This window comes from Anser anser, assembly GCF_964211835.1.
Source record: "Anser anser genome assembly, chromosome: 12".
Lineage (NCBI taxonomy): Eukaryota > Metazoa > Chordata > Aves > Anseriformes > Anatidae > Anser > Anser anser.
In genome coordinates, this window is record NC_139733.1 from 2,460,322 (window position 1) to 2,488,169 (window position 27,848).

Sequence of the window (27,848 nt, forward strand, 5' to 3'; positions counted from 1 at the left end):
TGCTTCAGCAGGTGAGGAGAAATAGGGTTACAGGCTCCTCCTGCCACTGCTGTGGTGGGTGAACTCTGACTGCAGCCCCGGTGCAGAACCGGGGCTCTGCCCTCCAACCACAGGACATCTCTGAGGTGAGGGAGTGCAGCCATTTACTGGTCTGATGCGGGGATGGAAAACTGAAGGCAGTTTTGCCCATGAGACAATCAAAGGGGAACCTGCAAAAATCTGTTTCTTAGCTATATACAAGGGAAACCTATCTTGAGAAGAAGTCACGAGCTCAATAAACACATCCTTAAAATAGTTAACACTTTTACTGAAAATCTTCCCATGATCCTAGTTCCATATGGAATTCTCATTGGCGGTACACCTACAGCTGTCAGATTTGACATATAAAATCAAGTTAATCTGCTCCAAATTAAATTTGAGGAGAAAGAAGGTAAAAATTAAACACAATTGGTTTAGAATGAAATGGCTACTTTGTAGTTCTTGACCCTTTTATTTATAGTAAATACTTGGCTTGCCTTGGAATCTTTTTTTTTTTTCCCCTTTTGGATGTCTGTAATTAATGACATGGTTCATTAGTTACAGGGAAGCTAATGTAGTTCTGCAATACAGTAGTTCACATAATTGTGGGAGGTAACTCATTCCACATGCTCAAACATTGTAATTTCAAAATATTTTCCTAATAGTTCTCAAATAGAAATATTTCTAAGTGTACATCGAAAACTGCCTATATCCAAGTAACATTAACAGAACACAGTTTAAGCATAACATGCCAAGAAGTATTATTTTTGGCTGTAACATAATTGATATCACATGCTGTTGCTATTTTATATACTCCTTTCCTTTTTGCCTTAACTTTTATTATTTTATATGGGCATAGGTATTACCTGAGGGTGACTTTGCACAACAAGATATAGGTGTATACTAGGTACTGGAATTTTAGTCATTTAGTTTTCTTGTTTCAAGTTGCAGCAAGCATATGAAGCACTTAGAGACACTAATCTAGCAAGTATTTCCCCCTACACTTGGCAGAATGAAAATATTTTTAACACGGCATTTTAAAAATCAATTTAGATATTGAAGTGAAGCACAAGATCTAGTGTCGAGACTGACTGAAATAAACAAGCACAGTGAATACTCCTTTAAATCTCACTTTTAAGGAGGGACATCTGACTTTAAGTATTTCTGTTTTTTTGTCCCCCTTACCTGTAAGGTCTGCAGAAGCCTCATAGTTGCACTTGGTGTCCCAGTGGTGGGTGGGTCCTTACTGTTGTGGTTTAACCCGGCTGGCAGCTAAACACCACACAGCCGTTCGCTCACCCTCCCCCCTCCCTCTCTGGGATGGGGGAGAGAAACGGGAAAGTGAAGCCGGTGAGTTGAGATAAAGACAGTTTATTAAGACAGGAATATAATAATAACAACAATAATAATAATAGTGATAATGATAATAGTATTAATAATAATAATGTGTAAGAAACAAGTGATGCACAATGCAATTGCTCACCACCCGCTGACCGATGCCCAGCCTATCCCCGAGCAGCCGGCCCCCCACCCCGGCCAGCCACCCCTATATATTGTTTAGCATGACACCAGATGGTATGGAATACCCCTTTGGCCAGTTTGGGTCAGCTGTCCTGGGTCTGTCCCCTCCCAGCTCCTGCTGCACCCCCAGCCTGCTCGCTGGCAGGACAGAGCGAGAAGCCGAAAAGTCCTTGGCCTGGTGTAAGCACTGCTCTGCAACAATTAAAACATCAGCATGTTATCAGCGCTCTTCTCATCCTAATCCAAAACATAGCACCCTACCAGCTACTATGAGGGAAAATTAACTCTGTCCTAACTGGAACCAGGACAGGCTTTATGATGAATCAGGCACTCATCTTCCACCCTATAAAATACTTTCTGTGTGTGCCCAATCTATTCTACCCTCCTGAGTCGAGATCAAGATGCCCAGTACTGTGTGCCAAACTAAAATACAGATAAAAAATCCCCAAAGGAAAGGTGGTACAGGAGATTATTCTTCTGTTCTGTAGCTATTTAGTGGAAGACCTGGGGAGAACAGCAGATATGACACAGTTAACAATGTAAAGAATATACTTGTGTTTATTCTGAACAGCATTACTAAAGTCTAGAGATATTTTGTAATAATATTGCTGTGGTGACAGTGGATATCACCAGGTTCATGGGTACATACATGGGACTTGCTATGCCTTTTCTAGTAACAGTTTTTAAAGATTTTTAGGATATAATTCCAAGAACTAAAAGGCTCTCTAGCTACTGAAATAGAATTTGCTTCTGCAACCCTGCAAAATAAATTAAGTCATTATGTGACCTGATCAGCTTATGTTTCTCTTCCATGATCACACAATAAATGCATTTACAGCCCAAACTGATTCAAGGTCAAATATCAATGCTTGCCATACTTTGAATACTTAGCGTAAGTATTCAAAGTATATTAACTTCAGTAACCAAATCTGAGCTCCATACTTTGGATTCAGACCTAAACTGCACTGAAGTCTGTAGGGGCTTTTCCATTGGCCTGAGCAGCATTTGGGTCAAGATACTCTCTGGTTGCTGGCAGAGTGCACTGAGTGGGTCCTGACCTTGAGTGTGTTCCTGGCTGTGCCCCCACTCCAGACGTGGGGACAGCCTGGTTGACTTGGGACAGAGCCTGGGCACATGGGTCAGGCAGGGATCTAGGGAACATGTTAAGTTTTCATGATCTGGGCAAGTGGAGGACCAACACAGAGACTTCAGGGGTTACCCGTCCTGCTGCCTCTGCAAGCAAAAGCAAAGGTGCAGTCCTAAAAGGTACCAGTATGTTAAAATACTCCAAGTACACACTTTATACACACAGTTGCAAAATTGCTTTCATTCTGGAAAACAAAAGAAAAGCGATGATAAGTGTGTCTTATTCTGATAGGCAGCTGTATTTCTCAGGCAATGCCATTTTTCAGGAAACAGATTCAGGATATAAACCATAAGGAAGTGAAGAAGTGAGAAGTGTTTCTCCAGTTGAGAGGAAAAAAAAAGAAAAAAAAAACAACAAACTTTCAGTTATTTGGTTATTTTCTGGTTTCACTGAAATGTCTTATTTCATACTGAGGACCTGTAATGATCTTTCCTGTGGAGCTCTGTTTCTTCTGCCTTGTTTGCATATTCATATTATAGTTTATATAAAGTATTATGGCATGTTTTTCACAGTGGGGTTTGATTTCCTTAAGTATTCAGAGATAAATTACATGCTGTAAAAGGGAAAATATGTATATTTAAAATACAATAAATGAGACAGTTCTGCCTGCAATCAAATATTATCAATTAAAAAATAGCTAAAATTATTCTGTTTAAAACCAAAAATTATATATATTAAATTTTCTTTTAATTTGGTGTAGAGTACAAATTTATTCCTAAGGGCATTTAAAGATAAGTTTAACTAAAAAAAAAAAATAAAAAAAAGTACTAAAATTAAGACCTATTTTTATAGTAGCAAAATAGTAATACTTAAATTAGAAAATAACAGGAAAATGTAAATTATTGAAATTGTCATCACAGCCTCCTCTCCAAAAGCTTGTTTTTAAGATTGATTATGTGATAATTGTTATAATTATTTCTTTATATTAGTTTATGGATTTGAATGCAATTAGTCTCATCTGCTTAGAAACAAAACAAAAAGACCCAAAGCTTATCTACTACAATGATACACCAGAAAAGCTTTTTTTTTTTTTTTAAATGAATACTCAGAGATGAGCATGTGGCCATTGCCATTTGTGCAGCAGGCGAGGGTGTTAATTACACATCCCAGGAAATCTACCAAAACTTTAATCCTGCATCAGCAAAGCAGTGAAAAAAGCATAATTCACCTGATATATTTATACAATTCTAAAAAGTAAATTTGGCCAATTTCAAGATGAATATGTTAATGTATTTTGCTGACATGGAGATTTTTTGAGTACCTAGAATAGCATCTGACATCAACATTGTATGAAAAATCCAGTCTGAGATACAATCAGGTACATGACTTGTACTAGTTGACATCAGTAAATCAGACATGTTTTAAGCACACATCTGATTCTATCATGCAAAACCATAGGATATATTAGTTTTAATAGCTCGTGTAAAATTGAGCAACTTTCTTGTTGACTTAGTATGAATCTTCTAGTCATTTTTGTTGGCCACACTTTTTTGCTTTGTTTTGCATAAAATTTATTTGTGGATACAAATATATTTTTCAGTTCAGAAACTATTATAGAATGTCTAACAAAAAAAAAATCAGGAAGAAAAAGCTATTTTGTGTGCTCCTACATTAGCATTTTGAAGGGATAAGGTACGTACCTGTTGAAGCAGCTCTTTCCCCCTTACTGGGCTGTGGTTCACTCCATGAAGCTGTGCATCAACCTGTGATCGGGATGAAGCTGAACTGGAAGATGCATTTGAGAAGCTGCAGTGAAGTGTTCCAGCTGATGATGGGTGACCTGCCCAAGGGATTGGGCTAGACCTTGCCCAGAGTTAAACTCCTCACTTTATCTATGTGTTGGGATGTCAAACTCAGTGCACCAACCGTGTCATGTTACAGACTCTCTCCTGCTGAGCACAGGGCTTGCAGATGTAAATGTAGTGCATGTTTTTCAAAAATAAACAATATAGTTTTAGTTTTACTAATTACCAGTGATCTATTTCCAGAAAGTCACATATTTCAGCTGACAAAGGTTATCCTTCTGCATTGCTGGATAAATGGAGTAACTGATTCAGAAGAAGACCTGCTAGTTTTTCCCATTACAATGCCCTAATTAAATAGGAATTTATTTCTCCTATATTTGCCAGAAAGTGTTTTAGGTTTTGTAAGTAATACCACTTACCAAAAACAAAAAATATCCCAACCCCCAAACAAAATGGAGATGGAAAGGGATCATTTACAAGAGAAGCTTAGCAAGATTATGCCTAATTCACCATGATATGTGGTTGCAACCAAAATCCTTTGATATCAGAAACACAAGTTGTTCTAGTTATGTCAGTTTGTTTTGGATTGGGACTTCTACTGCTGAGGATGGGAGTGCTAAACTGTGGTGTTTCCTATCTCATTTAAATCAAAGTGTTTTTACAGCTTCTCGTGTTTGATGCAGCAGTGCTAAAGCTGATGGAACTCAGTCCTAGGGTTCCATGTAAGCTGATTCAATTGTTACCATTAAAAATGCCAATACAAACCCACAAATACTTCATAAGTAGGAACTGGAATTTGGGACTTCTATCCTAAGTCATGTATAGGATAATATCTGAAATTCAGAGATAGCATTGTTTAACTGGTGGGAAAATATTTTGTTTTCTAATGGAAATCACTGTCTAGGACATCCAAAAAGTTGTCTCCTTCTTATCCATATTTATGAAGGAAATTCTCAATTTTGAATTTCCTGGTGGAATCCAACTATTTGAGCTAATTTTAATTTCAGAACAGATTAGGCCTGAAAACTCAGCTGGCAATACCAAGAGAACAGACTTTCTTGTATTTCCCCTCCTGATTTTGGACATATTGAACGTAACGCAAGACAGGCAGTCATATTTACTTATAGCAGAGACATTGCCAAGTTTGTAGAAACAACTTTATCAAAAGATTTTTGTCTGTTATATTTCTCTTCCTATAATACATTTTGAATTTTCATTTCTTTTCATATTCCCTTGGATACTTTGTTGATTTTTCTGTCTTGGCAACACAGTCTATCATTATATCTTGTTTTAAAATGTGTTGAGTGATTAGAGGAGTCGACACAAAAATAGCAACAGCCGTGACTGCCTGTGCCTACAGAAAATACCCAACCCTATGTGCTTTCAGACACATCGGGCTGGTAAGGCCACTGCATGGTAATGTCAGCTCAGAATTATTCTCACCAATGATAACAGAACATTAGCCAAATTAGATTTTTTTTTGTCTTATTAATTTCTCTTGGGATAAAAAGATGTCTAATTACTTAACCTGGGTAAGCTACAGATGACAAGTTCAGGTCTTTCTTCTTTCTATTCCCTTCCTTTAAACATCTATTTCCAATTTAAAAACAAACAAACAAACAAACAAACCAGTTACCAGTTCTTGTAGCTAACTTTGTCTGTATCACATATATTTGCTTGCAGTGTGTGTGTGCCCTCTACCCTTCTGGTTTTTGTCTTTCAGGGCAGAGATAATATATTTCAGTTTTCCACAGAATGGCTCATCATCCAGAGACTTACTCTCACTCCTAAACCCTTATCACAATAATTAATCAACAGCTGGCAATCTGCACTTTAATAATGTTTTCACAGTTTAAATCAGGTGAAGGCCGTTCAATAAAATAAATAAATAAATATCAATGGGGCTTTTCCAAAACCACTGTGAGGTAAGGGGAATATTTACTTCACATGTGCATAAGCTACCAGTCAGAACTTTGTTCTCTCCCCAGTCTACTAGCTTTTCTGATTTTAAATGTAATTGCTGATTAAGTTTGTTTTATTCATCATTTTGGGTCCTTTTCTCATAATGGAATTCCTGTCATGGTCTTTCCACAGATTTTCAGGATAAAAGTAAACCAACTACCACATTTCTTGTGGATGAAGCTTTGTGTCTTGGCCAAAAGCCATTTATAGAAGGAACATATCAGCTGGAGGCCTTCCTCTCCAGTCTAAATGAGAAATTGCTCCTTATGTTGTCTTTCATCTTTTAAATGTGTTCTGATCTGATCTGAGCAGCTGTCTATGTTAGATTTATTCCTCTGCTTGTTCACTGATGTTCTCATCTATGCTAATCAGCCTTCCTTTGTACATCTTGAGCATTATCGTCTTAATCAGGTTTATTTTCAGACCATTTTTTGGCTTTCATGATCCAGTTCCTCCATTAATTCTTGTAGGTTATTTCATTTTTTGACCACTGTGATATCTGAGAACCTGATTTACTTTAAAATAAAAATTGGGATAATATTGGGTGTTAATTTCTCTCATCCTAGGCATTTAAAGCTGTGACAGAATATCTGGAAACAGCTTTAAAATACTAATATCACATCATTTTATTTCTCTCTCTCTCTATCCCTATAAATACACACACACACATATATAAATAATCCTACACAATTTAAACATGTGGTGGATGTTTCACATTACTATGCTTCCTGGAGGCACAAAACAGTGCAACATTTTTATGTGTTTAAGCTTTTCAAAGCTCTGACTTCTGAGTTTTTCTCCAGCCGAATAGCTATGCTCATGCAGTTCATGAATACCACACAGATTAATAGTTAGGTCTATACTTGTTCTCCAGTAACTCATTAATCATTTTGGTATTATCTGTCACAAACCACCCAGAAGAAAAGCCTATCTGTTTCCATCATTTAACCAGTCACTACAGCGTAGCAATTACTCCAAGAACTATCTTTAAGCATTTCTTTTCTGAAAGGACCAAACCCCACCAAGCTCTTTCCCTAAGAGCTTCTGATGAAGCATCTCTGAGATGGAGTCCACCACCACAACTTCCAGCATTAGGTTTCCTTTTTGCAACCTGCTTCATTTCTACTAGTTCTTCTTCATCCTTGGGGTTACAGAAAATACCTGTCATGACCACACAAACAAAGCCTCTAAAACGTGAAAGAGTCTCCCCAAAGCAGCAGGCAACGACTTCATTCGCTGAACTGCAGGGAATGAGCACTGAGCATGGCTCAACACTACCATTCCTCCTTGTGCCTCATGCAAAGCTGAAAGGGCTTCAACCAAAGAATCAAAAGGTGTGCTTGTCCTTGCTTCAGCCCCTCCCCAGCATCTTCTGCCCTCTCTGTGGCAGATGGTAAATGCCTAACCCTTTCCTCTCTGCAGGGTTCCTCCCCACCCTCCCAACATTGCCAACCTAAGCAGTCGCATCATACTGGCTAGGTGTAGGAGAGTGGGAAAGCCCCAGCACAGCTAACTCTGCTCTCTCCTCCTCCTCAGCTCTGCTTCAGGCTAACTCTTCTTGCAACCTGATGGAGGTTGTAGCAAGGTAAGCCTATACCTTCTTCCTACATCATGCTGAATTTTTGTGGCCAAAATCTCCAGTTTCTGAGGATGGGTTTTACCACTGTGCCTGCTGCAAGTGCCATGTGACAATGCAGGTGCACTCGATTCCTCTCAGGTCACCACTTACATCTTTCTCCGCACTTTTATCATCACTCAGGCACTCTGCCTCTTTCCCCAGATGCTTTAATTCAATGGAAATTATCAGGGAAATTTGTCTCCATGCCCAGGACCTGCAAAGATCCCATAAACCATTTCATTTTTATTACCTAATCCTGATTATTGAGTGTTTTGCCACTTACCTATAGTTTGCCAGGGTTTTGGTCCAAACACAAGGTTTAAATAGTGCATCAGGCCTTGGAATGGAAAGGAGCTTCTCCCTCACTTTGCTGAATGGGAAGTCTGCTGCCATCAATGCCTGTCACTTGTATGACATAAATGTGTATTTCCTCAAAAATTCTTGTCTCCTAGCAAAAAGCATGCAAGTCACTGCTCTTATAAGATTACCCTACTACATGACATATAACAGAGACCTTCACACTATCAAAAAAATAGAAAAAAAAAAAAAGAAAAAGTGAACAGGCTTTGTAAGGTCCACAGTGGCAGCTACAAGTCAAACACAGGGGGTGGCTTTCACCTATCCTTCTGTAGTGTCACAACAGGATTTATTGCAGAGTCCCTTAACGGTTGCAGCACAAGGTGCAGTTCTTTGCTTTCATGGTCTGAGAGCTGTGTGCTTTGAGATTACCAGCCTGCATTTTCCTTTGATCTGTGATTCAAGATCAGATGTAGGGGCCACGGGGGTGTCTGTTTGAGCAGAGTAGCTGAAAGCACACTCCCAGCACCAGCATTTTGTTTCCTACCTGAACCAACATAATGATGGGCAAGGCATGGTGCCTACTCACTTGCTTCCCTTATAGGGAACGGACAGTGGAAGAGATACTGATTTAAAAGTGGACTTTTTTTGCCTCCATTCAACATGGGGCAGACAGATGTTAATGCTGAAGTTCCATTGTAATTTATTGTGGGCTTGCCTTGGTTGTGTTCAATTACACACATGAGAAAAAAATAAAACCACATAAGTATGTCTGTTACAGCTCAGGACAGTTAGTGTCAGGTTCTCTGTTTGTTTGTTTAATTGTAGATGTTTAGGCATTTAATAGTTTAAGACAGAAGGAGGTCCCTCTGTTGGCTTGTGTTCAGACTCATTTGTATTCAAATCCACATTTTGCAAAGAATCCAAAACGAGCACATATTGAAGTCAAATGATGCATCAGACGCTGAGCATGGCTCTGGAATGCATTGTGCATATAATCTCACCAAACTGGGTTTGTGAAGCACTGGGCTTCAAGGGGGGGAAGTCTCTTGCTAAGTTAGGCCCTACTCCAGCAGACATTTATGCACATGCTTAATTTTTAGCAAAAAAGCTGTTCTACCAACACTGATGGAGATATGCATGAACAAACGCTCTTGTTTAGTGCATGTTGGATCAAGGCCACTGACTGTTATACTGCAATATGAAGGTGAAAAATGTCTTGAATAGAAACAGCATGTTTTTTGCAGAAAGTATCTCATTCCTCATCTGCTTTTCCCAAAGTCGGTAATCAGATAGATCTGATTTATATTTCCTTATCCAAACATGCTGCTATTTATAAACACTTAAAATTTTATGGTGTTTTACAGTATTCAGTTCAGGGAAAAAAAAGAAAAAAAAAAGAACAGGTAGTCAACAAAAGGACAAAATTTCCATTCTCATAAACGTTTTGACATGAAATTCAAAATGACACACTTTTAGTGGAAGAGAAACTGTTCATTTTGTTTCATAACATCACTTTAAAGTAACAACTAGGAGGGGATATTAAGGAAAATTTGCTTTTTATCCCCTAAGGAAATAATATTTTCCATGGAGGAAAAAAGGTTACAACAAAATTATAGTAAAATTTTCTGTTCAAAAATGCTGACCGCAGCTTAAAACAAATTAACAGCTATCTGTAGTGTTGTACAACTGTCATCAGTGTTACTTCTATGGCAAGCAGTCTTTCCTCAAGCTCTATTGTCTTTTATCTGTAATGTGCACAAATAATTTTTTAAGAGTAATGGATAGTGACAACTGCCAAAATCCAAGCATATTTAATACGCCATGGCATTTAAAAAGTCTACAACATTTTCTCATAGAGGTATTGTAATTGTTCTTCAGAGCCAAACAGGAAATAAAAAGCCAAAGTGTACAGTTCATTATACATAATTGGCCAATCATCAAAATGACCAAATAAGTTCAGGACTCAGTCTGTGTGTTAAACACAGCTAAGCAAGTGACATAAATCAACTAAGCTTCTGTATTTTATTTTCATTTCAAACCATATTACTAGAGTTGCAGAGTTTGCAAAAAAAAACACCAGCCTGGCAGTACACACTTCCCAAAGAAGCTCTTCAAGCTGTAGAGCCTCAGGAGAACTTCCTCAAAGCTACTCACTATTGCTTTTACATGTGCCTTCAAATTGGGTTCAAGAAGTCCTGCCGCTGTGTGCCCAAAGCCTAAGCAGGCATTTTTAGATGAATATTTTAAAACATAATAAGTGAAAATGATATAGCATACCTTATCCCAAAGGATCCTGAAGCACTTTACAAAGCTATAAGACTAACTCCATGATTGTCTTGCATCAGCCAGATTTTTCTTACCTTCAAAGCTGGAGATTTGCCTGTGCAACGGCAGTTAGAATCAGGCCCCACAAGTAAGTGAGGAAAGATGAAAGTGTAAGAAAGTAACTCAAATTGCAACTGCAGAATGAAATAAAATGCATTACCCCTCAGAATGCTACCAAGCCTGGTTATGCATCACATGCGGGGCTGACAGGAGTGGAAAATTTCTCGTTGTAGAAATGGCACTCAGGCACTGATTGTCAACTACCAGGCATTTCTAATTTCAAGTGTTATGAGAAAAGTGAGAGGGAGTTAATTAAAGCATTAGCATCAGTCTCTGTAATTCATCAACTGTGCACTTCTCCTGTGTTTGAAGCAGCAGAAGATATGGGCCTGATTTATCAGCTCTAGATCTTACCCACAAATGTTGCTAGCATTTTTATCTGATTTCTCCAATTCATTACTTACTGTCTGCAGCACTAGCTGAAATGTGATTAGATGCCCTTCTCTTCTGAATGTGTTCAATGATTTAGAAAATTTATTCACTTTGGGGGTCTTTTTTTCTTTTTTTTCTATTTCTTTTCTTTTTTTTTCTTTTTTTTTTCTTTTTTTCTGAAAACTGCAAAGCTCTATTGATATTCCATACTATTGTTCACTGGCTAAAATCTAGTATTAGAAAACTGGGGTTGGAGTTCCAAAAATACACATGTCCTCCAGCTATTTTTCCATGCTTAGTACTGTGCTTATTTCTGAACTCAGATTGATTGGTAACTATGAAATACTTTTCAAAAATTAAAGGGTGTTTCCTGTAACAGTTAACTTTCTATGTGTATATAATCTCTAAATACAGTTCATTAGAATATTCTACCTACTACTAAAATATAATCAACTCTGAGGTCAAAGAGTATCAGTACAGCTGACAATATGCATTTAAATATTTATAGAAATTGCCACAAACAAAGAATGAACATGTACTCAGTACCTTTCTATACCTTTCAAACTTCCCAAACAGGATCTGAATATCCACAACATTCCTTAACAACCATCAGGATTAACCCCAAACAAAAATGTCCCCTCTCCTACTCCTTAGAGAGCTCCAATTTCCATCAAAACACACGTGCTCCAAAATTCATAGAAAAGGATGTATTTTGCAACATGCTTTGAAGAGCAGCACCCTAAACCTTCCGTAGTAAGGGATGACATTAACAAAGAACTTAGACACCTGCCTCCTTTCTTCAAAGTGAAAGGGGATACCTTTCCTCATTGTAACTTTAAAAGTATCGTACTGAAAAGTCATTTGCTCATCTAGGATAGTCCAAAGCTGCTTGGAGCTCTCTAAATCAAAACTAGGGTCTTAAATTCAGTCTGGGAGCTAATACCTGTAAATGACAAAGCAGCAGGACCTTGCACTCTTACAACATCATCTGTTAAGTAGGTGACAGCCTTTTTTACCAGTCCGCTCTGCTGGAGTTATGGTCTAATCAAAGGTGCACTTGCAGCAGCCATGGCTGGAAGTGGCAAAGGCCCCTGGTCCAGATCAGAAGGAAACAGTTAATCTCTTTGCCAGACACAAATCTGACCCTAAGAGGAATCCTGACCAAGCATCCTTAAAAAAGGTGGGAAACACCAGACTGGCCATGTGGCCTGTTCCTTCCCCCATGCTACAGCTATATTTTCAGTTATATTAGGAACAGGTTGCAGCTGGTAAAGGTCTCCCTCTGACCTCCGGCTTAACCCCACATTGAACTAGGCACAAAATGCTACTGGCTGAATTGGACACAGTGTTGTTTTAAAGCTGGGTGGCATTAGCCAACTGAATACCTCTCAGATCATACCTCTTAATTAAGGGCTTGTCTACACTGGGAAATTTACTAGTATAGTTTTAGTGGCTTAATTATAACTGTTATAATTGGGTTATAAAAATAACTCTCTACTTGGGTACTCAAATAAGTAATATGAGTGCTTATCTCTGGTTTAGCTTATGTCACTTTGAAAGCTGTATTTGGAGAAAAAGATATCTTTATTCCATACTAAATATATCCAAAGGAGGAGTTATACTGGCCAAACTGGTGTAATTATAACTGATATGATTATACCACTATAACCAAGCCAACAAATTTTCCCCTGCAGACAGTCCTTCCTAGCAGGCTCATGTATGTGTTACGAAGATGAGAAAGCAGAAGGCAGCCGCTGGAGTCCCACCTGACAGTTTCCTTGGGAAAGAAGTCCTCTTTATCACTTACTGAGATGGCGCAGCAGGGGACAAAGACTGACACTTAAGATAATATTAAAAATTACAGTGGTTGATATAAGTAGCGTCAGCTACAAATACTCTGAATTGGCAATTAGACTTGTGCCAAGTGCCAGCATTCAATAACCAAAAGTGATCAGGAACCCAATTCCCTTCTTAGTGAAAAAGTAGCACCTGTAATAGCTGACCAATACGGGCGCAAAGCAGAGAAGCATTCTGGATGCTCGGTGCTCCTTGAGAGACCCTCATGCAAAAATATATGGTTATATGGTGTACTTAGGAAGCAGTTCCAATATTCTACTTCCTCTAATTAGGAAGCACATATAGTGCAAACCCAACACCTCTATTGCTTGTTTCATTCCCCTTTAAGTACCTGGCATATCAGATTCTTACATACAGACATGACCACCCATATACAATCAATCTTGCTTTTCATCATATTGACAGAGATACACAAAAATTGGAATCTGTGTTGATGTAATACTGAAAAACTTATGAGAATATTAATTCAAATTTTTAATTTTGTTTAGTCTAACATTCCACTGTGCTTTTCACATTAATATGTTTCTCAACAGAAACATAAATGTGATAGTAGTTTTAAGTGAATTCTGAAGAATACATATTTGTCTTTATAGCCAACTATCAATATGCAATACCTTGTAAGCCTTTCATAGAGTAAGAAAAAAATATGGTATGTCATTTTGTTGTCAATTATTTATATAGTTTTAGCTCTTTGAATGTTTCTCTTGTACAAATAGATCTCACCTGCTGGAAAGCTGTCTTCTACAGACAGAAGATTAGCTTGATTGTTTCCTCAGCAGTAGGCTTTCTGAGGCACTTTAGCTGTTGTCTTCAAAAGCCATTTGCTTATGTTTGCATGGTCTCAGTTGCTTTTGATTGCTAAAATTTAAGAACTCCGATGTAGAGCAAATTAATTTCAACCAGGCAGAAACCAATTCCACCTGGAACAGGGATAGAGAGCCTATGGCATGGGTGAAGATAGAATGACATATTGCTAACTTTGGAAATCCAGGAAATCATCTCCTGAAAACTCAGGAAGATTTACGCCTTTCTAATCCAATCATAATTCACTTCTACAAAACATGGAATGAAATCCACAGAGAATCATCTAAGAAAATTCTTTGAGCAGACATATGGGGAAATTCCTCAGTAAAGGTAAAAGGTCATATATTATCTTGAGACAACTGAATAATAATAATAATTAAGAAAAAAAAAACAACAGTCATGGTCTCCAACCTTTATAAGAACAGTCATTTTCTGAGGACAGTATTGGTGAAAGAAAAATGAGAAAGCATAGAAGCACCACAGATATAAATAGTGTTTCTTCTTGTAATTGTGTTAACCAATAGGCTAAATTCACTGTAGTTGAAGAAGTTACCACAAGAGTGAATTTGAACCAGCAGATCTTAACGAGCCAGGAGGCTAACATAATTTAAACTGTGCTAAGAAAAACAAGCTGTAAATTGCAGAAAGCCCAGGAAAAGTGAGGTTCCAGCCCTACATTCAGTAAACACCTCAAACACCCAGTACTTGCTGAGGAATACTGGATCAAGCCCGTATATACTTTTTTGCCTTCTGAAATCAGTCTAAGTAGGTGTCATAATTTCCTGCCAATACAGCTTCCAGCAAACTCATAGGAAATAGAAGGGAAAAAAAAAAAGAATTTTGTTATGGCCACAACATGAGATAAATCCAATTTCTTTCTGAAGGAAAGGAAAGATGAATTGAGAAGGTAAATCTTTAAGCACTATACTTTATACAGTGTTTACAAACATAATTTTAAACTGCACCATGGAATTCAATTACCTTTGAATGGTCCTGCCAGGCCACTTCAAGTGGGGCACAAAACAGTTACAGTGCTAAACAGCTCATAACATGAAACTTCAAATGGGACCTGAAGCGCAATCCCTACAAGACATCCTTGAAAAATACCAAGTTAAAGTAAACAGAAATGGAAAACTGTCATCTGATGCTTTTCAATAGATGCTCTTTCTTAACACATACACACCAGCCCATACATTAGATATCTTAGAGGCAGTCCATGTAGGGAGGACAGATGTAAAGAGATGTAGGGAACCTTGTTGTGCAATGAATGGGTAGAGAAAATACTGCTGCACTCTTTAAATTCATCAGGGAGGGAAAGGAGACAAGGATTTACATTCTCTGTTGAAGACTGGACCAGGAGATTGTGAAAGAGTTATGCTGTCACTTGAGAGGCCAGCTTGAAATATCCATGGCCCATAATATTTCATGAATTATTGCACTCCAGTGCATAGGTATAGACTAGGTTAAGAAGGTGTAATCAGAACCAGAAAGTAAGGATGTTCTAGGATGACATGCTGCTTATCAATATCTGTGTAAGTAAAAGAATGCACTTTATAATGTGACTTTTGTGACTTTTTTTTCCAGAATGATAGTATATTTAAATATATATACATGTATAGATACATACACACACACAAATATCTTCTATAGTACTGTGAAACCATTTTTTTTTTTTAGATCTGATGGTAGCAGACTATATGTAAAACTCCAAAAAAGATTCATTAAGGTATTTATCTTCTAGGATACAATGCTAGGGTTTGTTGGTTTGTTGAGTGTTTTTCTTTTGGGTGTTTTTTTGGGGGGTGTTTTTTTGTTGTTGGGTGTTTTTTTTTTCTGAATTTCTTTTGAAAACTCATGTAAAACAAGTAAGTATGAATAGAAACACAAAATGGAAGAATTTAAAAGAACCTAGAGCCCTATAAGCCATAGCAGAAAAGATCTGTCATGATAAAACCTTGGAGAAGAAACAGATGTGGAGCATAGCAGTCTCCAAAGACTGGAACAAAGAATAATATGTCAATTTTATATCCACTTGCTTTCTCTTTTCCTCTTCATGAATGCTATGATTGTGTTTCTTCAATGATTATTTGGCTATTAAAAAAAGGCAAAACCTGATCTACTGATATGTCAGAGTGTTGCCTGATTGAGAAGCACCTGTTTTTTTCATTTAGGTGAGATGCAAATGTCTTCCAGAATACAGTTGGTAATAGAAATTCATGTTTCTGGAAGTTCAGTAACAAATGAGCCAGAAGGCTTGTTGGGAGTATTTTGTAATGTTACACAGTTACTTAACTATGTTAAGGCTTTTACTATAGTTTAATATCCTCTTCTTCCAGGAAGTAGACTTTTCAGATGTTACACTTCAGCTTATAGGCACCATTTAAGATCTCTTTGAGAGAGACTGGGAGTTCTGGTAAGCTGAATTTTATATGCCTTACCTGCTCTTAGGTTGTTTTACCATATAAAATGGTCTATATAAAAGAAAGAATATTTCCAAGAATATAGCATTGATATTTCTACTGGTTCTTACAGAATGGAAATTATGTCATTCTTACCTTTCAAAACGCCATACTTTCCCTTTTCTAAGTCTGCCATGTTACAAGGGAGGTTGCTTCTTGTGTAAGACTCAGGCAAGAGCTGGATGGCCCGGGGTATTAAGCACAAAGTTTTTTGTGTGTTTATTTTACTTAGGAGTATTTTATTTTCTGCATAGGATACCCTCTACTACTTTTAAATCTATCAGATGCTAATGAAGATAGGGTTGCTGTATTTGGACAAGTAGGGTAGGACAAATTTCCAGGTTTTCTGCCATGAATATCAGAAGGATAAAGCCCTCTCTCAAGTGAAACAGTTAAGAAATTCATGGTTTGTCCTAATCTGAAACAGCATTGCCTAGAGGTCCCAAATGCAGAGCTGAAAATATGCAAAAATCTTTGGTGCATTAGGCATTGTAGATCATTTACATGCTTGGCAAGGCAGTTTAAGATCATTGTTTACTGTTAAGAAGTTCTCAAGTGATTATTGAAAAATATGGTAAATGTGAAGCTTCTAAGTATCTTCTATTAGAAAAAAAAATCTTTCAAGATAGACAGATGCAAATATATAATGACTGCCATATGTCAAAAGGATTTAATGGTTAAAAAATGCCTCTCTAAGTACTCATAAACCCAAGTTTTAAAAGTTTTTTTTTTTTCTTCTTCTTCTTCTTTTAAATAAAATCTGGAAGATTTCTGCCAAGAAAGGTTTTATCAGTGGAAAATAACAATTCTTGACCTTCTTATATCTCACAGAATATTTATCTTCCTACTGAGATCTCTACTCATATCATTACTAGTGGACCTAAAGGACAATAATTAAATATCCCATATGGAATCCATACTTGTATAAATTTAAGTGTATCACATTAACTTCAGGTTTTAAGTGCAATTCAAAATATTTTCTTCAGCATTTCTCCAGAGGATAGACTTCCTTTGAGTTCTTGAAATTATCTGTATTTGCACTTTTAAAGACTGAAGAACAAAAAACAGGAAGAATGTCTGCTTTAAAACAAAACATCTTTCTGAAAACCACAAAGATCTGATGATGGGAAATCAAAAGTCTTCATTAGAGTCTTTATCACTAGGTTTGGTGTCCTGCTTTTTAAAGTCTGTTAGAGATAATGAAATTACAAATTAATTGTGGGTCTGTTTTGTTTTTGATGTTTAGAAACTAGCAATATAAGCAGGTTTCTTTTTCCCCAAAACATTTCACTCACATGTGTATACAGGAAACAGATGTACCTAAACAGCTTCATTAACTATAACTGATAACAAAATATTGACAGGAACTTGGGATTCTATCTAAACTATTGTATATATCACAGTAATGTCTCAGAGGTGGTATTACAAGATCCAGCAATGCAGCTGGCTGCTTACAAATTAATTCTACCTTTTTTCCCCCACAAACAACATGGGCAAATGAAAAAATAATCTTTCATTTTCCAGTGAAACCCAACTGACCAGTGCCAAAACACTAACAAAGAAATGAAACAAAACAATTCTTTATTTCCTGTCTCAGGAGCCATCTGCACATTTGCATGTCTGCCAAAAGCATTCTTGATTAGTTCAGCTATCCCAACTAGTCCCAACTAGCTATTCTCAGTTAAGCACTTAGCACTTTTCCTAAGACATTTAAATAGTTGATTCAAAACACTTCTTGCTATGAACTGAAATCTGATCTTCCCTTTCTCCTGTAAGTGAAATACCCAGTGTGTTAAAGTTGCAAACTAAATCCTAACAGTCAAACAAACCCAGCATTAACCACTTGAACTTCTGGTGTTAAGGTTCGAATTTGACTCAGAATTGTCAGTGGTAACCCTTTTTTACAAGGCTGTTTTAAACATATATAAGTGCAGTTCAAGACCACATCTGGAGGGAAAAAAACAAACTAACAAACAAACAAAAAAGAACAACAAAAACAGCTTTTGAGTTTGGTCTTACAGAGGCCCAAATAACTGTCAACTCCTTATAACCCTTTGATAAAAGAACTCAGTAGGAGATAACCATTCCTGAATGAACTCTTCAATAAGGAGCTTGGATTCTGAAGTGCCCTGACATGACTAACTGGAGATTCAGCCTCAATTCCATTTAATGTAAACAAAAAAAAATGGACTTTCAATTAGCAGTTAAAATATTATCAAAAGGAATGCAGCAGCTTTTATGTCACTTATCTTGATACAGCATAGATTTTTTTTTTAATGCTGTTTTGTCAAACTTGGGGTGAAATAGATACAAATCTGTGCTTAGACAAGGCACCCCCATATGCTGCCAGAAACTGATAGCAGCAGAGGAGAGAAAAAGTGAGCTTTTCACACTTGGTGAGGTGTTATAGGGTAGCTTGGCATAAACACAGTTATCTGGTTCTTTCTGCCAAAACGATGAGCAATCAAATCTGTTCAACAATGTTGAAATGGAAATTGTCCTCTGAAGGTTTCATCATCTCAGCACTTGGATGGATGGATCAGTTCACAGCTCTACTGGTTGCTCCCTAATAAGGCCACTTACACACTTAGGAGAAAACCATTAAAAATTGAATTACCATCCTTTAATTACTTTTCTCTGTTTGCTTAAGGGTGTCTTTTTTTCTTCTTCTTCTTTTTAAATTAAAGAACTAAAGGAAGCCTCAGTGATTAGATGTTCTAAATATCTGTAACCTGGTAATGCAATACTATGAGAGATGTTAAAGAAAATATGAAAGAGCATACCTTGTTTACACTCACTTCAGTTACAATCACATCTAACTCTGAAAGTGAAGTTTCAGGTTCTTAAAACTGATTATTAAGCATTTAACAAATCATCTAACATTTAACAAATATTATGAATGATATATTTTTTTGTTTTAAACTACACTGCATACATTTTGTTAATACTGAAGGGTAATATAGCTTTGTTTACTGTCTTTAACCTAGATCTAAGTCAACTATAATGCAAAGTGCCTCTTACTCCACCTCTGAACCAATCAATGTCAATGGGAAAGTCAATGGGCTCTTCCCAGATTAACAATGTGCTCTGAAATTCTTCAAAGCATCTGCTAGGCAGAACTATGGACTTTTAAAATAATTTATACTGGAATTACAGACAGTAAAATAACATTCACTTCATCGACCAGTTACTACGGGAAGAAGGAGCAAAAAAAGTCTGAAAGCATTGGAAACATCTCTCTTCACTCAGAGCATCACAAGAAAACACAATATGATTTAGTATATCCAAGTTATAACATCCAGCTTCAACAGTACCATAGGGAAGAAACATAGAACCGACTTTGGAAGATGAGGTAAATCCTCCCAAAGAGCTATAGCAAAATATATATGTATATTATATAGGCAGAAATAGGATCTGAGCTTAATGGCCAAAAGCTAAAGATGAGAGGAAAAGAAAACTGCCTTCAGACTGGACTGTAAGTGATAAACTCCAGTGAGATCTTCTGTAGATGCTATATATGGGAACCATATATACTCACTCTTAGTAGGTACATGGGAGAGCTGGGCCTGTCAGAAAGAGCACATTGTTGTAAAACAGATAAATAGTAAGCCAGCTAAATACTTACTTGAAAACTTCAGAACCATGGGGAAGAACTTGGACTAGAAGAAAAAAAACAAAAACAAAAACAAAAACAAAAAAAAAACAGTAATGGAAGTATCTTGGACAGCTCAGGGAATAGAATAATCAAGTAGGAAAACCAAGTAAACAATATTTTCCACAGTTGCAGGATTTTGAAGCACTCTTCTTTGGAAAACTTTCCAATTGTGAATGCCTATTTACTTTAAAGTTGCATGAGTGGGAATTTGTGAGGCACAGAAAGTGCCAGTATGTAAAAGTCCTTGGAGGCCAGAAAGGGCTCAGGAGACAATTGGAAATAAGTGCCTTGTTCTAGCCTCAAACCTTCTGAGTCAAACTTCCATCTTGCCTTCTGAACCCAAAGGGCCAGTGCCTTGTTCTGGTGCTGTTGCTATCAGAAGAAAACTGAAACAGTCTCTTGAAGCCATTTACACAATGAAACAATCACTGCTGCTTTTAATATCTTCTTGCTCTAGGCAACCACCTGCTTTGCCTAGCATATATATTGCAGAATCAGCCCTGGCAGCAAAATGCAGTGGGTCAGGCAGTCTCAGTGTCACAGAAACAATGAGAAGAGATAGCACAGCTGCAAAAACCTGCCTGAGGCTCTCTGGCTTACAGGATTTTAAAGGCGTGTTTGCAGCACTGACAGTTATGGGCAGACAGTTTTCCCACACAAAGCCATTAAAAAATGGTGTGTCCATGCCTGGTTCTGAGCTCCCAAACAGCTTTTGTTGTATCAAGATTAAAGGAAGACAAGGCAGCTGGGGTTAATAAGTTGAAAATCAATGCCATTACCAAAAACAGCAAAAAAAAGAAAAAAGAAAAAATGAATCCAAGCCCTGCAGAAGCTGAAACTTTCAGCTATGCCTCTTGCTGTGTAGAAACATATTGTACAGTTCTCCTGGTTCTACTTGGATTTGATCTCAGATTTAGGGAGATAAGAACTATGGATGATGTCTTAATTTCCTGTTTATTAAAAATGCATATAGTTTATATATATGCATATGTTTGTAAATATATATATACATATATATACATCTGTGTCTTTCTATTCACTACATTGGGCTTTGGATCAGACCTTGCAGGACATTTTTAGGATTTAAATTAAGTAGCATTAGTGGATTAGTGAGGTTATGATTAGGATTAGTGAGATTATGAAATTTATTCCCACCTTCTATGAGCTGCTACAGGCTATGGTATGACAGCACAGAGCCACTTCACTGTATCTTCACACTTTCTCCACGTTTCAGAGCTAATGATGACGTACAGACTGGTAAACTAAACAGTCAGGAACATTCCTATGCATTAGAATGAGATCAGCTTTTCTGTAAAACTGTTTCGAATAGCTCTTGGCATGCTTTCAGCCTGTGTCAGTTAACTCTGTCCCATAAAGCTCATAGTCATTGTTTCTGCATTTGGACATAGGCAGTTTGTATTGCAGCTGCTCTGATACGGAGGCCAAGAGATCTCACTAGCATATACATACGCCACTCTGAGCCAGTTGGCCTCAATGCCCCCAAATGTTTCCAGACACATTTAATTTACCAGTATGGACGCTGCCAATTAGTTCAAATAATTAGAGATCTCACAGCATTATCACCAGCCTACTGTTGATCTGTTTCGTGCACTCATGATTGATGGTTGCAATTCAGAAAAGAGCAACCCAACTGTCATTGATTCAACCTACTCAATTGAAGAGCAGAACCTGAACAGGCAAGAATCCATAAATCTGAACCCAAGGTGAAATCTCCGTTTCTCCTAAACCACTCACTGGCTTTACGAAGCTGCATTTAACTTACATCACAAAGTTCTACAAGAATGAACATAAAATTAAAAAGATGTCTTAATTAGCAAAGAAATGACAACTCATTAAATATGCCTTTACACTTATTTGGATTATTCTGTTTACACAGCAACAGCTTTTTTTTTACACCAGTACATTCTGCCTATAACCTTTGTCTTAATACATGAGAATGAACTGTCAGTTCTTCTGAGCAATACTCATTTATACATGCATATTCTAATCTCTTTAACAATATTAATTTACACTGTCGTATTTTAACGTCTCTTGTTACTCCCTGGCTCCTTTCTAATTACAAAACTGTCTACCCTTTCCAAAATTAACAATGAATTATTATTAGGTTACCATTATCATGGTTCAGTAGAAGTCAATTTTCTCCTTTCATGTATTTCTTCTCTTTGTAAGAGCAATGATGATTTGTACATAGACAGAATAAGCATTTTCATGCAGAGCTTTTCTAAGCCTCTAATGAGAAAGGTGTATTTGTTGTTGTTTATTTTTCCACTTTCTACTAACAAACAAGGAAAAAACACCTAGTTTATAAGCATTTCCCATTTAAGTTGCACTGAGAAAAAACAAACATTGCATACAAAAGCATTATGAGGCCGTAGTGTTGTACATTCTGGAAAATCATAAGGAAAATCAGAAACTAAAATACTTTATAAACAAAGTATTGGGATCGATTTTGGACCGTAGGGGGGACTGGTGCTCATAGAAAAACAAAGCAAAGAACTGCACAACATCTGTGTCCGTCCAAGTGCAGAAAATGCCTTGAATCCCCAACTACCTTAGTAAACAGAGCATGCCACTAGGACAACAGCTTGACTGAATGTTAGCTGGAAAATTATTCCCTTGGTGAGTTACTGTGAGACCAACAAGGAAGGACAGAGAGGTCTGGAGGAAAATACTCAACCAAAAAAAGGTGAGGGAAAAAAAAAATTTTCAAAGATCTGTTTGGTTTCAGAACCAGAGAAAGAACCAGTGCATTTGAACCTACTTACGGTGCATTTAAGTGAAAATTTTATTTTACTAGTCTTCCTCTTACAACCTGCATAGTGATGCTTAAGACAAAGCCCCATCAGCTTTGGGTCCCTATTCTCACCTAGGATACAGAGCAAATCTGCTTAGTTATTATCTAATGCTAGAAGCATTCTTGCTCTCAGATAGGAAATTGCAGTCTTCCAGCACCAGATTTAGAATAGTGGCATTTTATTTTGTATCTAATGTATTATATTGTTAGAAGGTTATGGTAGAGCAAGGTTATTCTCTTGGTAGCACTCTACTTCATATAAAAATCCAAAGATAAACTGGGAGATTAAAACATGCTTGAAAAATAAAAATCCTCAGTAAACATGCCCACAACAGGGACATTACTACTAACTGCAAGAGGGAACTCATTATACTAAGGGTAGGATAAATAGCCCTTTTGTATAGAGCTTTAAAAGACTCCAAAAACTTATTTTCTTTATCTTATTTCTCTTACACAGAAGAATGTAAGGCCTAGAATTAAGAAATATTGGTCTTGATCTTTGCCCACTGAGGGTGAGCCTCAATGAATTCTCAGTGAAAACCATAATGAGTTCTGCTGACGCAGACGTGTTGTTAAGTCACACTTTCTCTGCTTATGAATTTCCTCAGGAGGAATTTGTCCTAGCTGACATACTGTCTATAGGCCAGAACACTAACAAAACAGTATCATCCATTTATATAGATTACCTTATGTATCTTCCCACAAATTGTAACAGATGAAAAGTATTTAATTTTGCCATCTGCAAGCAAATCAAACAATCTGATCTAAAGCTTGCCCAAGTTAGGGAAAAGGCTTTAATCGGGCTTTGGCTCACTTTCTAAATGTGACTGAGATGTTTTATAGCTATTTCCAGAAAGCAAAACTTCACTATAAATCAACACAGCATATTACCTGCTCAGCTTCATATATGCACGTTTTCTTGACTTGTTAATAAAAGCTATTCTCCCTTATTATAAAAGCTAACTCATTTTCTTCTCTGAATCTTTTCAGAAATAGGCTAAGAGCATAAGAAAATATCTTTGAGTTAGTTTATTTCCTTCCCATTATTAATTAATGGAACAAATACATTACTGGACTTAAAATGCACTCTGAAACTGTGATTTTAATATACTTTATTGAAAAAGTACACAGTTTTAAATTATTTTCAATGGGACAAAGCAATGGTCACCTCTGTCTATCTACCAAGTCCTTTTTTGATGAATCATGACTACCATATGCCAAATTCACATCTGCATGACTAGCAAAGTAAAAAGATAAATCTTTTTTTTCAACATATCTTTAAGAATTTATATCACCAACAGTTTAAAATCATGAAATGCTGATGCTCTGAATATATTTCATGTCCTCTGTGTTGCACCATTTCCCAATTCACAGTTTATCCATGTATTAGCATGCCAATTGAACACATCCATCAATGTCACCTTGAGAAAATTGTCAACAGCAAAGGAAGAAGAACAAAAGGAGGTTTAGCAGTGAGGCCTGGGACACCACCACATTCTCTTGCATTTTCCTAAAGGGAGAAAAAAAAAAAGGAAAAAAAATACAAGCCATTACACTCAATTGTGATATATAAGCATTTATCAAACTACAGAGGCAAAAGAAGATACCACTAACAAAACGAAAACCATGAAATAAATATACTTAGAAAGTAATACAGGTGCATATTTTCATTTGAACAAGTTTAGGTTATAGACTGAAACTAAGCAGGACCAACAAGAATTACACGATGACCTTCATGCCATATTTTAGGTCTCATTCTGCATTCCATTACAACACCAAAGGCACTACTAAATAGTTACTCTAGAGTAAAATTGGTGTCTATGAACATATGCTGTACGAACGACTGTAGTCATGTCCTGTCCTGGTCTCTATCTTCTTGCTGCTAGACAAATGAATATTGTGGAGAACACAGGCTAGTAAATATGTGCAGTGATCCCTCCCAAGCAATATTATGTGTAAATGTAATGACTATACCACGGCAGTTGATATAGTGAAGTTAGTCACTGAAAAAAACATTAACAGCACGAAGTTCCCAACCATCTCTAATAAGGAATCTTGCGGTCAGTGCCTGAGGCAGAATGAACTCTCAAATATTCCTGGCTGCCAGTCTGTGCTTACATCCTACCACTTTCTATTATGTGATATAAAACAGTCTACAAAAGCAGCAAGTCAAGACAATGTCTATAGGAGTACTAAAATTTTTTTCTGCACTTACAATGTCACTCACTTCCCTGTGTTCTGAGTGATCTGAATATTTCCTGATGTTTTATATTAGAAGATATCTCTCCTCTTTATTTTTTCATAGAAATAAAACATCTACCAGAGTCCAAACGAAAGAAGTAAAAACTTACTTCAGGGTGAAATCCATGACAAGATTCTGGGCGTCTTCTTATCTTCTGAGATTTTAAACGTTCACATTTAAGAGATTCGTTATGTATGATGTAGTTAAGGAGAGATCTTCTGAGCACTGCATTTAAATGTCCTGAGTTCATCTGAGTGTTTTGAAATGCATATAGTGCAATTATTTTAGCTTCTTCCTTTTCCCTCTCAAATATCCAAGGAGAAATGTGTGGTCAACATAAGAAAAATAAGGTAATTCTAAATGCCTCAGTGATCCATTGCTTAGACAGTATCATTTGCACTTACACTGTTAACCTGTCTTTCAATAATAAGTCTGCAATAAAAGCGAACTACTTTTGATAAATTCCATCTTAAGAGAGAAAACAAACCCAGAAATATAAGGAACAGCACAGAATAAAAAGTATGGCAACTAAAAATACAAGTGAAATATTTACTTTACTAAATTTTCATATTTATGGAAAGCAGCATTCTGAAACATTTTCAATGCTCCAGTACAACTGTAAAATAATTTTTAAAAAAGTCTATACTGTAAGAAGTTTCATAAATTCTAATATCAGCAGCTCAGGAGGAACTTACATCCTTATTGCCTAACATGGAAGATTTTCAGCTATCTAAAAAAGCAGACTGTGACCTTACAATACTTAAAGATGTGTGCAAGTGTGTTTCTTAATTTGTATTGGTTATCCTAAATATCTAAAATGTGAATTACAGCCCCAGCACTTTATAATGGAGAATGATGCATTATTTGAGATTCTTAAGTCATGTAATGCAAGTTTTTATGTAAGAAGAAATTTTTCAATACTTGCATCTTGAATCTCTTCTTCACAACTTGGCAAATAAAAGGATATACCTTATTTCTATAGGTGCCATGGTAATTGGCGGGACAGAATCACAGAAGCATTCATTGTCCACTACCACCATAAAAAGATTGCTGCTTGGGATTTGCTGGATGACAAAAGACCTGCAAATAAAAAAGAAAGCAATTAATGGTAATATTCTGTATTTCTTAGCAACAGGTTTTGTTAAGGTATTTTGAACTTCTTAACAACATCTGTATTACAGTCACAAACATCATTGACTTTATAACTTTATATATAATCATACTAAATCTGTACACCTTGTAGAGGCCTTGGGCAATGCTTTCCTCAGCTCATAGAATATGGCTGCACATTTTGAGATGTTCATGATGCTTAGCAGACAGGTGTAGCAGAACGGATAGGCTTATACTGCTGATATGCTAATGCCTGTCACCCTGAACTGGGACACAAGTGAATTACCAAGGAGTTTATCATTTTTTTTTCTTCCTTTAACACTGAATCTTTCCTACATAATGAATACTTAGCTATCTATTTATGATCTGGAATTTTTAAGTACACATGAAACTAATCTGCATAAATAAGTAAGGTTCTTCTGCAGCCAGATGGCAATAACTCCTGGTCCCTCCTTTAGCCTCTAGAATCACATTAGGGGTTTATTCACTCTGGACCTTGCGTGTAGCTACTTGAACTATTGAGAAAGATCTCAGCTTTCACCTGGCCTGTTGAGAGTCATTTTATTACTGAGACAACAAATGAGAGATTAAACCTCAAAATCTTCCTAAGTGAGGAGATTTATTTTAGAATGATGACGACTAAAAATGGTGATAAATCAGCACCACATTAAGACAAAGTATGCAATTCAAAGGGCATGAGAGAAATAAAGGCATTGCTTGTGAGAAGGAAAGCACCCAGGAGAGACCAGGGAAGGAATCTATGGACACAATTCAGTGATCCACATAGTTTCAATAAGCTGAACTCTTAAGCATGTACCAAAGAGAAAGGGTGGAGGAAGAGCTAGAGTAGGCACTGTTTAAACCTTTCTTTGAAATTCAGGACATGATACAAAGAAAGGCTTTAAGACTTAGAGCCATTTCTTTATAAATATAAATATATATTAATGTTATGTCAGAATTTCTATATCATATTTACAGAATATCTGCCATACTGAGTATTGTTGAAATCAGACAGTTCCAGGAATTAGGTGTTTTTCAGTGTGGTACGCTAGTAAATGCACAGAACCTTAAGTGATGGTTTGAGCACCAAGATGATGTGGAGAGAAACATATTTTTCCTCAGATACCTTTATTTAAAATACATATTGTCTTACTAAAATAACTCCCTGCATTTTCCAAAAATCACAGAAGACGAAATAGTGGAAGCGGTGGGGAATATTTGAACCCAGCTTCAGAAAAAAATAATTGGAAAACCCGCTATAAAAATGTTGCCAACGGAAAGATTAAACACTTTTTGGTATTTTTTAAACTTACTAAACCTCCATTAAAATTACACTTAGAGTGATCTGCAATATGTTAGCTTTATGTTTATACATGAAATATACATTTATGGCATAATGTAAGAGGCTGAACTTTATAAATGTACCTACCAAACAGCTGGAGCATGTAGCAAGACTGACATCATTGTAATGGAGCATCTGTGGCTTTGTGGATTTGTGTGTGGGAGAAATGGGGCCAATAAAAGGAAAGGAGGGAAAATCTTTAACAGACAGTAACACCAAAATTGTAGTGCATGAATTTCACAAAACAGTTATGAATAAATCAAACCCCAAAGGACAGAAAAAAAAAAAAAAAAAGTGATTTTATTTCATTTGGATTTTGAGCATTCAGAAACTTATATTTATTGAATCTTTAAAACTAAAGAAAAGTACCTGAAAGACAAAAAATATTGTCACAATTAATTGTTTGCTAAATGATTCATTCCTCTTTGAGGAGTGGGGAATAACCACTCTTCTGTTGTACCTAATGTATGTCTGGCTCAAAGTGCTTTTGTAATAA

General features: G+C 36.7%; 2 protein-coding genes across 31 annotated transcripts in view; both read right to left on the reverse strand.

The window, feature by feature from the left end:
* LOC310880329 (uncharacterized protein) overlaps positions 1 to 24,070 on the reverse strand; it is an 82,933-nt gene extending 58,863 nt beyond the window's left edge. For both annotated transcript variants that reach the window (XR_014571624.1, XM_083796006.1), the window contains exon 1: positions 1,204 to 24,070. The gene's annotated coding sequence lies outside the window, so the exon portion shown is untranslated. The remainder of the gene's footprint in view (positions 1 to 1,203) is intronic.
* Positions 24,071 to 25,056: 986 nt separating this feature from the next.
* CACNA2D3 (calcium voltage-gated channel auxiliary subunit alpha2delta 3) overlaps positions 25,057 to 27,848 on the reverse strand; it is a 509,008-nt gene continuing 506,216 nt past the window's right edge. For 27 of the 29 annotated variants that reach the window (XM_083795916.1, XM_083795944.1, XM_083795922.1 and 24 more), the window contains one exon: positions 25,211 to 25,980. In XM_083795916.1, the coding sequence (XP_083652042.1) occupies positions 25,842 to 25,980 (139 nt within the window). In that variant the 3' untranslated portion in view covers positions 25,211 to 25,841. Of the gene's footprint in view, positions 25,151 to 25,210; positions 25,981 to 27,848 lie in introns of those variants that run through there. The other 2 variants (XM_083795939.1, XR_014571619.1) reach the window with 2 other exon arrangements.